The following is a 12,528-nucleotide window of genomic DNA, read 5'->3' as shown; positions in this document are numbered from 1 at the left end:
CAAAAATATGACTGGTGAACCATTGTCAAACTAATTAATCACAGTGCTTTACCTTAGTGCCTTTGCTTCCATCTTTACCAGGCAGTCCATCCATTCCAGGAAGCCCCTGGGGACCCTCCTTGCCAGTAATGCCTCGTGGGCCAGAGGGTCCTTCTGGACCCTTTGCAAAAACAATAAATACTTCAAGTATATATACCCCAAGCTACTATTTCTTATGAATGACATGTAACTGATTTGATACACATAATAGAGCATGAGAGTGAGCATCCATCCAACTCACTGGTGGTCCTTTGGTCCCGGGTGTTCCTCTCACCCCAGATTTTCCTTTCTGTCCCTGAAACACAGAACGTTAATGCTGCATTAACCATTAACCTAGCTTGAGTGCATGTTCGAGTTTTAGAATGTTCAGTCCTTACTTGTTCACCTTGGGACCCTTTCAGTCCTTGCTGTCCTTTGGGCCCAGGATGTCCCTGAAATGATTGTGACTGTTAGGAAAAGTTAAACCGAAGCTTTGCATAGCTTTAAAACAAACAAAAGGACACTCACAGGAAGTCCGGAGGCACCAGGTCTACCTCTATCTCCATCAACACCTACCAGACCCTGGAAAATGTCATTTTCTACATTACACTATGCAGAGCATTTGCTTAAAACATTTGGCTCCGTGGCCACTAAGGAAGATGGAAAATGTATTCACTTACAATATATCCGGGGTCACCTGCCTCTCCTCTATCACCTCTGTTCCCAGGAGGACCCTGCAATGGAAAACACAAGAAAGTATGGGGCAGTGGGCCTTGGGTCTCCCTACTCCATAGTGACACTTTTCATTTGAAAGACTCAGCTTGAACAAAGCTAGAAGTACCGTGTTTTAAAGGATTTCTTTATTTTTCTCAAGCTGCTGCAAAGTGGCAAACGAATGAATTAAAAAGTATTTGCCATTTTCCTTTCTTTCATGAAAATCAAAGAATGTAGGGATTACTTTTACAAACAATGCAAAGATGATTTATAGATTTAAAGCAGGGGTCTCAAACACGCGGCCCGTGGGCCAAATGTGGCCCGCAGGACGCTAGTTTAGGCCCCCGCCTTGATATGAAAGTTTAATGTTAGTGCGGCCCGCGCAAGTTTGATATGGATGCTGTATGGTATCATGTACCCAGAAAAAATTATTACGTTTGATTAATGTTCATGTTAAAGGTTAAATAACTGTTATAACTGTTAATAGTTATCCTCCCTATCCGTGTGGAAGTGGTAAGTTTTTGGCTTAGTTTAAAGGAAATAACTTGGAGGCTACCGTTTAGGTCGCTAGCTCTCTAATTTGCGAGTTTTTAAGTTTTTATTATTTGCCGTTTTATTATTATTATTATATTTATTTATTAATGATTGATTGATTTTCTTTATTCTTGATTTGTTTATTTATTTTTCATCTTATTTTGTGTAGAAAAATAAAAAATAAGATATTTGAGAACAGTGGAATGTTTTATCAGAGCTTTTCTTGTAGAAAATCGGAACCAAAGCAAAGTTTATTCATTTTTCTGTTTTTAATAAATGCGTTTTTTTTTTTTTTTTGGCAAACCTGATGCAGCCCAGCCTCGCCCAGACCCTAGCTCCAGTGGCCCCCAGGTAAATTGAGTTTGAGACCCCTGATTTAAAGGGACCCTGACATGATTTATGAGCTTAAATATGTTATATATTGTTTGTAATTATGTTCACATTGTTAAATTTTTAAAGTGAATGCCAAATTCGCAAAAATTACATTTATAGTCCATGGTGCCAGTCATGACAAACTAGCTCACAGCTCATCCTCGTTTATGGAAGTGACATCATCTGGGTAACACCTCTCAGCTAAAGCAGAGCAAACAAACACTTCTCAAAGTAGATCATCCACTAGGTTCAGTATAATTTTCATCAACATAATAGTCAAACCAAAATGTTGTGTTGCTGCTGGATGTTCACACTATCTGAGCGATACGGTGTTCTTTTCCAAAGGAGGAAGTTTTTTGACAACATTGCCAATTTAAAACAATAATTGAAAGATAAGCAACTCAGCAGTAATTTACACTTACCATTCTGTGTTTTGAAGGTGACCAGTCTTCATCTCTTTGTCTTAAGGCTTAAGTTCTCTATTTATCTCCTATTCCTCCTCAAAAATGATTGACACGTTGCTCAAATCTTCACTATAATCACTGTACATCCTCTCGTACAGTCTCGTACACCGCCATGTTTGTTTATCTGACCAATAGTACACCACTTTCGGAAATTAAGCTGAACTGCGAGAGGTAGTTCATCCTGGCTGGCACCATGGACAATACCAGTATTTTTTGTACATTTGACCAGATAAAAGTATGCAACCTGTCTTGTGTTGACGTTCACTTTGTTCCTTTTTATCGTGAGAATGAAACATCGTCCCTAAAATGTGACGTGTCACAGGCTATGCCTATCAATGCCAGTACCCACCGAGGAGCAAGAACACAAAAGAAACTCACTCTGTCACCTTGGCGACCTGGTGGACCTTCGACTTTGCTGTCCTCCCCCTGTTCACCCTAAAAAGCAACACACAGACAATAAAACACAGATTACCCCTAGAGGCAACATTAAATTGTAGCTGTAATTCTTACTTCAACACAACATCCACTTAATTACACAGGTGATTTCGTCATTCCAAGCGCTAAAACCCATGCTGATGAGTCAATGTCTGACATTTGCGTCTTTATTGGATTAATTGAACAATAACAGACGTGTGAATGGTTTTACCAGTCATGTGTTTCACACGTGTCACAACGAAACAAGGAGAACATGATTACAAAATCAAGATGACAATTAGGAATTGCAAGAGGCCAGGAAAAACTGACACGAGCCAGGACTGCGCTTCACATATTTTAGTGGATTTATCTTATCAGCTGCCTTTTCTGGCTCCAGAGTAACTCTATTTCAAATGATCTTGATTAATAAACAATTCTATGAAATACACAATGCATATCCAGATGGCTCGCCCTCTTTCCCTCTCCCTCCAAATATGCAAATTAGTTGTGGACTGTTATCTCGTTTATTGTGTAGTCCTGCTTCTTTTCCGGTAAACAGGAATATTTGTATTCGCTCAGTTGTGACTAAAATAGTCAATTTGATACTGATTGCACTTAAGCAACACATTGACAATGACGTGTCGTAGATCGTACCACTAATCAAGAAAGGATAACTGTAATGCTTGACAAATACACTATGTCACAATGTACCTTTTCACCTTTAGGTCCAGGTGGTCCTTGTGATCCTTGCAGTCCTCTGTGACCCTAATACAAAGAAAAAACACATCGAAATTCGCTCAAAGTCAGCAATTTCATTTAGTCCAAATACAGAATGGAATAAAATCCAACATAACACAATAATAATCCTCTCTTGTAATGTTCTTATGCAAGCCATGTTAAGTTTTATATTTTTGGTGCAATAAAAATAAAGAGCTGTAGGCCACAAATGGCTCCCGGATAACCAAAAATTACAACTTAGTCTGGTGTGATTTGACAGAAATATTAGGTATCTTATAACTTAGTACAAAGTGCTGTACTTGCAGTAGAACTATGTGTGTACTGTGAAGATGTCTTTAAGTCAATTTAAGTAAAAAAAAAAAAGTGCTTTATTTATTTCAAGGATTTTCAAAACATGTTTTTTTTATTTGTATTGTTCACAAATTGTTCATTCTGCATGATAATAAATATAAACAATGTGTGATTGTAGGACTGCATTGATTTATTGATACACTCCCTGAAGCAGAAAAGTGTTTTCTCATCACAAAATCGTTACCTCATAGCCTGATATTCCCGGGTTTCCCTGTTGGCCCATTCTTCCAGGAGCACCCTCGGGAAATAATCCACATTTAGGTAATTTTCACCAAAAACGGAATTAAGTCTGTCAGTCCAAAAGTGCTCTAAAGCTAAAGGATGCCTTACCACGGGTCCAATCGCCCCTCTTGCTCCCTTCAGTCCAACAAACCCTAGCGGCCCATGTTTACCGACTGGCCCACTTTCTCCCAGGTGACCTTGGTGACCTTTTGTCCCCTGGTGAAATGCAACAAGTAATCACTTCAGTGACCGTCAGTACAGTTTGTACAACACTTTGTGAGCATCTCTAGCAAGTGACCAAAGAAGTAGTCAATCACAGAACAAAAAGTGACGAGTGTACACACCTTGCCTCCTGGTTTTCCTCTTTCACCAACTTTGCCTGGTTTACCCTCTTGACCCTTTTGAATGAAGATGAGTTTAAGTAGACATAACAGGACCATTCATCGGGACAAGTCAATGGAATTGACTGACAAGATGCTCACCCTCACTCCTGACAGACCTGGAGGCCCACTGGGTCCTTCCTCCCCTTTGTGGCCCATTTCACCTGTTTCTCCTTTGGAACCCTCCGGACCAGAATCACCCTTTTCACCCTGAAGAGATCATCATAAAAGTAGAAAGAATGACAAAAGTATCTCCACAGATCTCCACAGTCATTTCTTAGAGAAATGTATTCGCTCTTATTGATGCTGAACTTGTGAGTATCCGCATATTTATTGGATGGAATCAAGCCATGCGGAAACTTCTTGGAATAAAATGGAATTTTTGGATTAGGTATTTTTACAATATGTTATGTAAATTAAGTTCCATGCTGGGTTGCATGGTGTACACGTGGTTAGCGCTAGGTTAATTGGAGACTCCAAATTGTCCATAGGTATGAATGTGAGTGTGAATGGTTGTTTGTCTATATGTGCCCTGTGATTGGCTGGCGACCAGTCCTCTCGCCCCAAGACAGCTGAGATAGGGTCCAGCATACCCTGCAACCCAAGTGAGGATAAGTGGTATGGAAAATGGATTGATGGAAGTTCCATGCTTTCACCTTAATACCATCAGGTCCACTTGGCCCAGCCTCTCCATCCATTCCTTCTTCACCCTTATGGGGAAAATAGTCATTTATGTTATGGATTATGTGCAACTAATATTTCCCATCTGTAACAGTATGAATACTTACTCTCTGGCCAGTTAAACCCTGCTGTCCTGTGTTGCCAAGTGCACCTATGTCACCCTGCAAATGAGTTTGTCTTATGTATAGATTATTATAAATTGCTGCAGTTTCCCATTCAATGCAACTCTAATATTATATTTTGATGTAAATGTTTCAAACTACTGGTCCACATGTAAACAATATCACAAAACCATAAGTTCATTAAAATCAATTTACTTTCTCTCCAGATTCACCAGACAGTCCTCTCTCGCCAGTCTTTCCGGGTAACCCCTGTCAGAAACAAAGACCGCCATAAGGAAGGGATGCTACAGGTTCTAATTTTAATAGTGTGATCGGACTCACAGTTGGTCCCATGTCCCCCGTTGGGCCACTCAAGCCTGTAGGTCCTGTTGCTCCCTACAGTTATAAGGGTAAGCCTCAGCAGACGGGATGGCATCAACAGACTAACATACACTTGTTTTGCTTTTTCATTTGGATGCCAAAAATGCACAGAAAAGGATGATTTCCTTTTTCATGACGTGATTCGACTGTGTAATGAAAACTAGTTTAATGTAGGCAATAACTGTTTTTTGGTAGGGACCTTTCACTTGGTGCCCTCAACCATTCTGTGCTCTATATTATTATGAATTGGCACAGTTATTGTCCAGTCCATACCTTTGTAATTGGGATATGGTATGGGTGCATTATGATGTGCATAAAGAGAACAACTTTTTTCTTCCCAAATGCATTAATATTCAATCTACTGGCTAGTAGTTCTCCAATAAATACAATTCTCAAATAAAAAGTAAAAATATTGATATAGCATAAAGAAAAACTGACAATTATATTATTTTTAGTAAAGTTCTTTACCCGAAGTGCAGCATTAATGGTTGCAGCCTGCGACCAGTAATAATAATAATATGACTCACTGTGTCCCCAGCAATTCCTTTCCCCCCTGGTGGGCCGGAGGGCCCTTGGACACCCTAAAATAAGAGAGGATGATTAATGATTTTATTTTATTTTTTAATTAATTGCAACTATGCTCTCGTCGCTTACTGGAAATCCTGTCTGCCCAGCTTCACCGGGCTCGCCGAGCTTTCCCTGCAGCAGAACAACACAATGAGACAAATACTGTAAAGTTCACTTGTTATTAGTCTACCCTTATGTCCTTTTATATCATGTATGGATGAATTCTTCATTTAAAAATACATATTTATCCTAACTTCGTTATGCAATTAGCATGTGGCACCTATCTTTTATATTGGTTGGTCAGGTAGACAATTTGTTACTTTAATTAGCTCCTTATTCAAGATTAAAATAACTGCATGATAGACTTGTCAACCATAGGAAAAACACCTTAATTATTTATTTGTTACTTGCCATATCACCAGGGAGGCCTGACTTTCCTGGCGGACCATCAGGGCCCTGCAAAGAATAGATCTGCAAGTGAGTTAAAAAAAAAAAAAAAGAAAAATTCCCCATAGATAAAATGCTGCAGACGCCAAAAAACACTAACAAACAGCACCATCAATATTTTAGGACTCTTTGATTCGAGGATCACTTGTATTTTATTCATCTAAGACAAGAGTGTCCAAAAAGTTTTTCAGATGTTAAAAATAATTACAGACACAAAAACAAAACTGGCATAAAAGTACTCATGTTATTTATGACTATTTTTTTTAAGATTTATTTGTCTTTGATAGACAAGATGTTTCTCCAAACTTTCCACAGCAGGGACAGAACTGATGTATCCAATTAAAGAGCTGGAGGAACTCTCCAAATGGAACTTGAAATGCAAAGTAGAGTCACCAGCAGAGAGTCCGACACTTTAATCAGCAATGTGATAACTTTTTTATGATTACTTTTAATGTTCTCACCTTCAGTCCAGCGGCCCCGTCTACCCCCAGTGCACCGTCAGGACCCCTCGGACCCTGAAGGAAACAAAACAGCTGTGATTGGACTTTTACATCCTGCTGACTGATGTTTCAAATTATGAGTCACTGAGTGACAACAATGAATCTTGATTTTGGAGAGTCGTTCTCTCAGCTTTATTGATATTTATTAAGGTGTATCCCACAATGCATTGTCCCCACTGTGGTTATTTAGTAAATATTTAGCTGTAAATTAGCTCTGATCGATGCTCAGGATAATTATATTAGTGTCTTTGCGTGATTGCACTAGGATTATTACAGAACGATAAACAATACCATGTCTGTCTCATTTCTTTGTGTCGTGACAGGATCGATTAAGCACTGTGCTGTTCAAGTGCACTTGTAACTTGGAGTTCAGCCATCAACCAGTCAGTGGATGGAAAAATGCTGATGTTATCGTCTGTCGGCTGGCATTGTGAGCTAAATCTGAAATCTGGGACCTCGTCAAAACATAGAAACTGGAATCTGATTGGACAAAAAAAAAACGGACGACATCCCTTGTTTATGTTGCTTTTGATTTTATACTAAGTGTCACAAAAAGCCAATTAGCGTTTATTGGAAAATTGCTCTAAGTTGATTTTTGTTGTGTATTGGAATACCACTGAAGTAAAATAGCTGAAAAACCAAGAAATAAGACCGATACAAATAGCCTCTTTAAATGCTCCTCTTCATTTATGAGCGTCATATAATCGCTGATAAACCTTGCCATGCTCATTCTGTTAATGAGGATTTCCATCAGACTGTAATAAGGAGATGGGTATTTAATTCTGTTTTCCAAGGCCTGAATGTAATATTCTGCTATAATCAGATATTACATTTGTGATATCAAGGGAGGCGTGTTAAACTCATTTACAAAATGAAATGCCTTCATTATACTTGAATTCATCTTCAATTGTTCATTCAGTCCAACAGTCTCTCCATAGATGAAGGACTATCTCAATGAGATAAAGTCAGTTCTGTCAAAGTCAATGAACTGAAATGAAATTCAAACCACACCACAAGTCCTGTGAGATATGTTCTTTTTTGGGGGGCCACTATATGCTTCAGCAGTGTCCATGTTGATTATAGCGTAATCAGTATTATATGTATAAAAATTGCTGCAATCTCTCTATAGTATTTTTAAGCAGCTCTATTTGGTAGTGATGCCTCGGGTGCGAACAAAATGGATCTCAGACTGCTCTGTGATGAGAATGACGAGAGCGTCTCCCGCATGTGATTGGTCATAAAGTGTGGTGCCATTTGGGTCAATACTATGCAGCTACGATACCGATCGCCAGCCAATCACAGGTCACCATTCACGGTCACACCTATGAACAATTTGGATTCGTCAGTTAACCCAACATCATGTTTTTGGAAAACCCACGCATGCATGGGGATAACATGCAAACTCCACACAGAGATGCCCAAGCGGATAATCGAACCCGATCTCCCAATCGCTTGACTGTGTGGCCAACATGCTAACCACTCGTCCACCTTGCAGTCCACCATCAATAGTATTTGGTTGAAAAAATAAATGTGGTGTATCTGTACCTTATCAATATAGTTCGATTTACCTCCATGCCTTTGGATCCTCTGACTCCACTTGATCCCCTCAAGCCTGGAGGTCCCTAAAAATATCAATAACATGACAAGAAGTACATCGTTGACTATGTAAAACATGGCCATGTGTATTTACTATTTGTGGGAAGTCAAGTCTGATTTAAAAACAAAACATAGCACATTAGTTTACTAAAGCAGTAAAATATATTTTAATACTTGTGGTGTCTCCTTCCTAATGGGGGCTTTGATTTAATTTCCCACCAAACTTTAGTCTTCCGTATTCTGTGAGGAGAAAGTATTATGCAAAATCGGGATCGTGTAAATGGCGTAGTCGTAATTTCAAGTCGCTACTTTTTTCTCAGGGTTCTACAGTGATGTAGCTGATTTGTTGTCACGTTCTGGTCTCGCAACATCTTTTTTGCTTTGTGTGCGCCTTGATCATTAGTGATGTGTGATACCACTGATTTATTTTCCTATTCGATATAGAGTAAAATTCCCGCAATCACCGATGGTGATCTGATATTGATACTTTTTGCAAATACACTTAAAGTGCAGAGTAGATTTTCTGAAAAGTAGTGTATTTGATTTGAGAATCACAAGTTTGATATGGATGCTGTATGGTATCATGTACCCAGAAAAAAATATTAAGTTTGATTAATGTTCATGTTAAAGGTTAAATAATTGTTAAAAGTTATCCTCCCTATCCGTGTGGAAGTGGTAAGTTTTTGGCTATTTAAGTTTAAAGGACTTGAAGGCTACCGTTTAGGTCGCTAGCTCTCTAGTTTGCGAGTTAGCATGTGTCTCAAGACCCTGCAGTTGCGCAATATGTTGTAAATAAAAAGAGTATAAATGTGACTATAGTCGTGTTTTGTCATGTCTACATGGCTCTAATAATGCTTTGTTAATTTTAATCTGAAAAAAATAATTTGTCTACCCACCAACTATATGTGGTTTCTTAAGTTTTTATTATTTGCCGTTTTATTATTATTATTATATTTATTTATTTATTACTGATTGATTGATTTTCTTTATTCTTGATTTGTTTATTTACTTTTCATCTTATTTTGTGTAGAAAAATAAAAAGTAAGATATTTGAGAACAGTGGAATGTTTTATCAGAGCTTTTCTTGTAGAAAATTGGAACCAAAGCGAAGTTTTTTAAATTGTTTTGTTTTTAATAAATGCATTTTTTTGTTTTTTTTTGGGAAAACCTGATGCGACCCAGACCCTAGCTCCAGTGGCCCCCAAGTAAAGTGAGTTTGAGACCCCTGCTTTAGTTGTTTTAGTTCCCAGGAGGAGGGCGAGGACAGCGATGAATGACATTTCTGATAGGCTTCTATTTAACTAGCCATATTACATGCACTGCTCGGCCCTGTGACAATGAAGGTGAGCTGACTTACTGGGATCCCTTGTGTCCCTGGTGGCCCCGTCTCTCCAGGTATTCCAGTGTGACCCTGAGAGAACAACATTAGTGTACTGCAATGTTTCATTAACAAGGACATCAGTGTTAACCAATGCTTACCATCAGCCCTGTTTCCCCTGGAGGCCCGGGAGTACCTGTCTTCCCACGATCACCCTGTGGAAGTACACACCGTGATAGTAACATATATATCTTTAACTCACAAAAACATTTAGCCTTTATCCAATTTTTTGTTCTTTATCATGTTTTTGGTCACAACAATTTGGCATGGCTACTTGTGGCCAGGCAGATTCCAATGTGTCCCAATATCACAGGAATATACAGTACAGTACATATAATAATGTAAAAAAAAACGTTTTTGTGCCACATTGGCCATAACAAATAGAAACCAATCAAACCATTTCTCCGGCAAGGCCCATCTCCCCGGCAGCCCCGATGAAGCCAGGCAGACCCTGAGGGTAAAAAGACAAGGGTGGCTTAATCGCACTACACTGTGTAGCACTTTTTGTATTTCTCAACGCTTTGCAAACTAAAACAGAAACATGCAGAGATACAGAAAAGAGTATAGCAACTTACCCTGTCGCCAAGATTCCCAACCTCTCCGGTTATCCCTGTCTCACCCTACAGATAAGGATCCAATTAGCACATCAGACATAAAATGTGTTAAATTTGTGAATCCCCTCTGTGTTAAAGCAGAATTAACATCCAATTCACATACATATATAGTGATGATACATTATCATAAAGGAGAGCACAGGAAATAATGTTAGGTCCAGGATGGTAATCGGCTCTGTGCAACTGACCTTGAGTCCGTCTGGGCCTGTAATTCCGGGGAATCCTTGCCTCCCAGGCCTGCCCTGAACACAAAGTCAAAGTGACACAGAGAATACACCGCAAAATTAAAAGAAAACACGCATAAAAACCGTACAGTCTGTCCTGTCCCTACCATCGAATGATAAGCATGACAGAATATAGATTGGTGGGTTGGTTTTGGATTGGTTTTATTCAATTAGCACTCACCTCATGTCCTGGTGGCCCAGCTGGTCCAACCGGCCCCTCATCCCCCTTTTGGAGAACAATTGCAAATGTAAATGGAAGCCATTAACCCACTGATATAGAGGAAGAATGCTCTTACCTGTAGTCCAGATGTTCCTTGTGGCCCAGGCAAACCTCGAGTTCCTTGCTTCCCCTGTTAGTGACAACATTAACATTAACTTTTTTTTTTACATTATGGGGCATTTTTAAAGACTGCCAACCTTTGGTCCTTTCGGGCCATTTTGACCTGGTGGGCCAATGTCACCAGGGAAACCCTGTAAGAGGAACCACGGTGTCATCCCTATGAGACTATTACATTTATGATTTTATTCAGCCCACCTCAAGGCCAGGAGGGCCGGCTGAACCATCAGGGCCTCTTTCACCAGGTTGACCCTTAAGGGGAAAGATAATTACTAAAGTTATATCTGTGGTTGACACGGTGTCTTTCAATATACTTCAAGCTGTTGGAATTAATGTGAAGAAAACTGAATTATAGGAGTCACCTGTAGTCCTGGATTTCCAAAAGGTCCTGTTGGCCCGGGTGACCCCTGCATGCCCTGTGAAACAAACCAAATACAACATTGTAGTAAGCAGATCAACAAACAACAAAAGATGGCGACTGAACTATTAACTCCCATTGGATAAACATACCTTGTCACCTTTGAAGCCCCCCTCACCTGGCTCTCCTGGCAAGCCAATATCCCCCTGAGATTGCAAAAAAAATACATGACATATATTACAGCAACAATGAAACAAAAAAATAAAAATACAACATAAGTTCAGTTGGAACTCAAGGCTCCTATGCAATACATAGGCAATGCAGCCAATTGAGAAATTGTACAACTGGAGTTGCAGTAGCCAAATGTTTTTACGACTGCATGTCAAAGCCAATGTTTATTGGTCATTTAAGTTTTTTTGTTTGGCCAGAGCCCAGGTTTATGTACTATTGTATGGCTTTTAAAACATATTCGTGACATGAAAGGCTGTTTAGTTGGCATCTAGAGCAGGGGTCGGGAACCTTTTTGGCTAAAAGAGCTATGAAAGCCACATATTTTATATTTTGTACTTCCATGAAATCCATATAATCTATATTTTTTTTAATTATGCACTTTTAAGCAAGACCAACAATTTTAGAATATACTGAATTTATTATTTTTAAATAACATTGTTATACTGAAGGGGCTGCATGGTGGTCAAGTGGTTAGTGCGCAGACCTCACGGCTAGGAGACCAGGGTTCAATCCCACCCTCGGCCATCTCTGTGTGGAGTTTGCATGTTCTCCCCGTGCATGCATGGGTTTTCTCCGGGTACTCCGGTTTCCTCCCACATTCCAAAAACATGCTAGGTTAATTGGCAACTCCAAATTGTCCATAGGTATAAATGTGAGTGTGAATGGTTGTTTGTCTATATGTGCCCTGTGATTGGCTGGTGACCAGTCCAGGGTGTACCCCGCCTCTCGCCCGAAGACAGCTGGACAGTAGAAAATGAATGAATGAATGAATGTTATACTGAAGCTATCTAATAATAAATAAAATACTTTTTACCATTAATATGACTTCTGGTGCTGAATGGTTTTGCACCATATACCGCATTTTTCATTTTTTTGGGGGGGGGGCTTCTTCATTAAAAGGGTTTG

General features: G+C 39.4%; 1 protein-coding gene across 6 annotated transcripts in view; it reads right to left on the bottom strand.

Moving 5' to 3' along the window:
• The window catches only part of LOC131128272 (collagen alpha-1(XXVII) chain B-like), a 59,995-nt gene that overhangs the window by 6,758 nt on the left and 40,709 nt on the right, over positions 1 to 12,528 (bottom strand). For 5 of the 6 annotated variants that reach the window (XM_058070961.1, XM_058070967.1, XM_058070963.1 and 2 more), the window contains 31 exons: positions 11,544 to 11,597; positions 11,396 to 11,449; positions 11,232 to 11,285; positions 11,114 to 11,167; positions 10,993 to 11,046; positions 10,878 to 10,922; positions 10,661 to 10,714; positions 10,434 to 10,478; positions 10,256 to 10,309; positions 9,960 to 10,013; positions 9,838 to 9,891; positions 8,453 to 8,506; positions 6,846 to 6,899; positions 6,349 to 6,408; positions 6,025 to 6,069; positions 5,898 to 5,951; positions 5,332 to 5,385; positions 5,206 to 5,259; positions 4,996 to 5,049; positions 4,864 to 4,917; positions 4,310 to 4,417; positions 4,172 to 4,225; positions 3,936 to 4,043; positions 3,790 to 3,843; positions 3,228 to 3,281; positions 2,481 to 2,537; positions 699 to 752; positions 547 to 600; positions 417 to 470; positions 281 to 334; positions 53 to 160 (listed from right to left, as the gene is read on the bottom strand). In XM_058070961.1, coding sequence (XP_057926944.1) covers positions 53 to 160; positions 281 to 334; positions 417 to 470; positions 547 to 600; positions 699 to 752; positions 2,481 to 2,537; positions 3,228 to 3,281; positions 3,790 to 3,843; positions 3,936 to 4,043; positions 4,172 to 4,225; positions 4,310 to 4,417; positions 4,864 to 4,917; positions 4,996 to 5,049; positions 5,206 to 5,259; positions 5,332 to 5,385; positions 5,898 to 5,951; positions 6,025 to 6,069; positions 6,349 to 6,408; positions 6,846 to 6,899; positions 8,453 to 8,506; positions 9,838 to 9,891; positions 9,960 to 10,013; positions 10,256 to 10,309; positions 10,434 to 10,478; positions 10,661 to 10,714; positions 10,878 to 10,922; positions 10,993 to 11,046; positions 11,114 to 11,167; positions 11,232 to 11,285; positions 11,396 to 11,449; positions 11,544 to 11,597 — 1,818 coding nt within the window. The remainder of the gene's footprint in view (positions 1 to 52; positions 161 to 280; positions 335 to 416; positions 471 to 546; positions 601 to 698; positions 753 to 2,480; positions 2,538 to 3,227; positions 3,282 to 3,789; positions 3,844 to 3,935; positions 4,044 to 4,171; positions 4,226 to 4,309; positions 4,418 to 4,863; positions 4,918 to 4,995; positions 5,050 to 5,205; positions 5,260 to 5,331; positions 5,386 to 5,897; positions 5,952 to 6,024; positions 6,070 to 6,348; positions 6,409 to 6,845; positions 6,900 to 8,452; positions 8,507 to 9,837; positions 9,892 to 9,959; positions 10,014 to 10,255; positions 10,310 to 10,433; positions 10,479 to 10,660; positions 10,715 to 10,877; positions 10,923 to 10,992; positions 11,047 to 11,113; positions 11,168 to 11,231; positions 11,286 to 11,395; positions 11,450 to 11,543; positions 11,598 to 12,528) is intronic. The other variant, XM_058070962.1, reaches the window with a different exon arrangement.

The sequence above is a fragment of the Doryrhamphus excisus genome, chromosome 4 (genome assembly GCF_030265055.1).
Source record: "Doryrhamphus excisus isolate RoL2022-K1 chromosome 4, RoL_Dexc_1.0, whole genome shotgun sequence".
Lineage (NCBI taxonomy): Eukaryota > Metazoa > Chordata > Actinopteri > Syngnathiformes > Syngnathidae > Doryrhamphus > Doryrhamphus excisus.
Note: the sequence above shows the minus strand (reverse complement) of the source record. Positions and strands in the feature narration are given on the sequence as shown.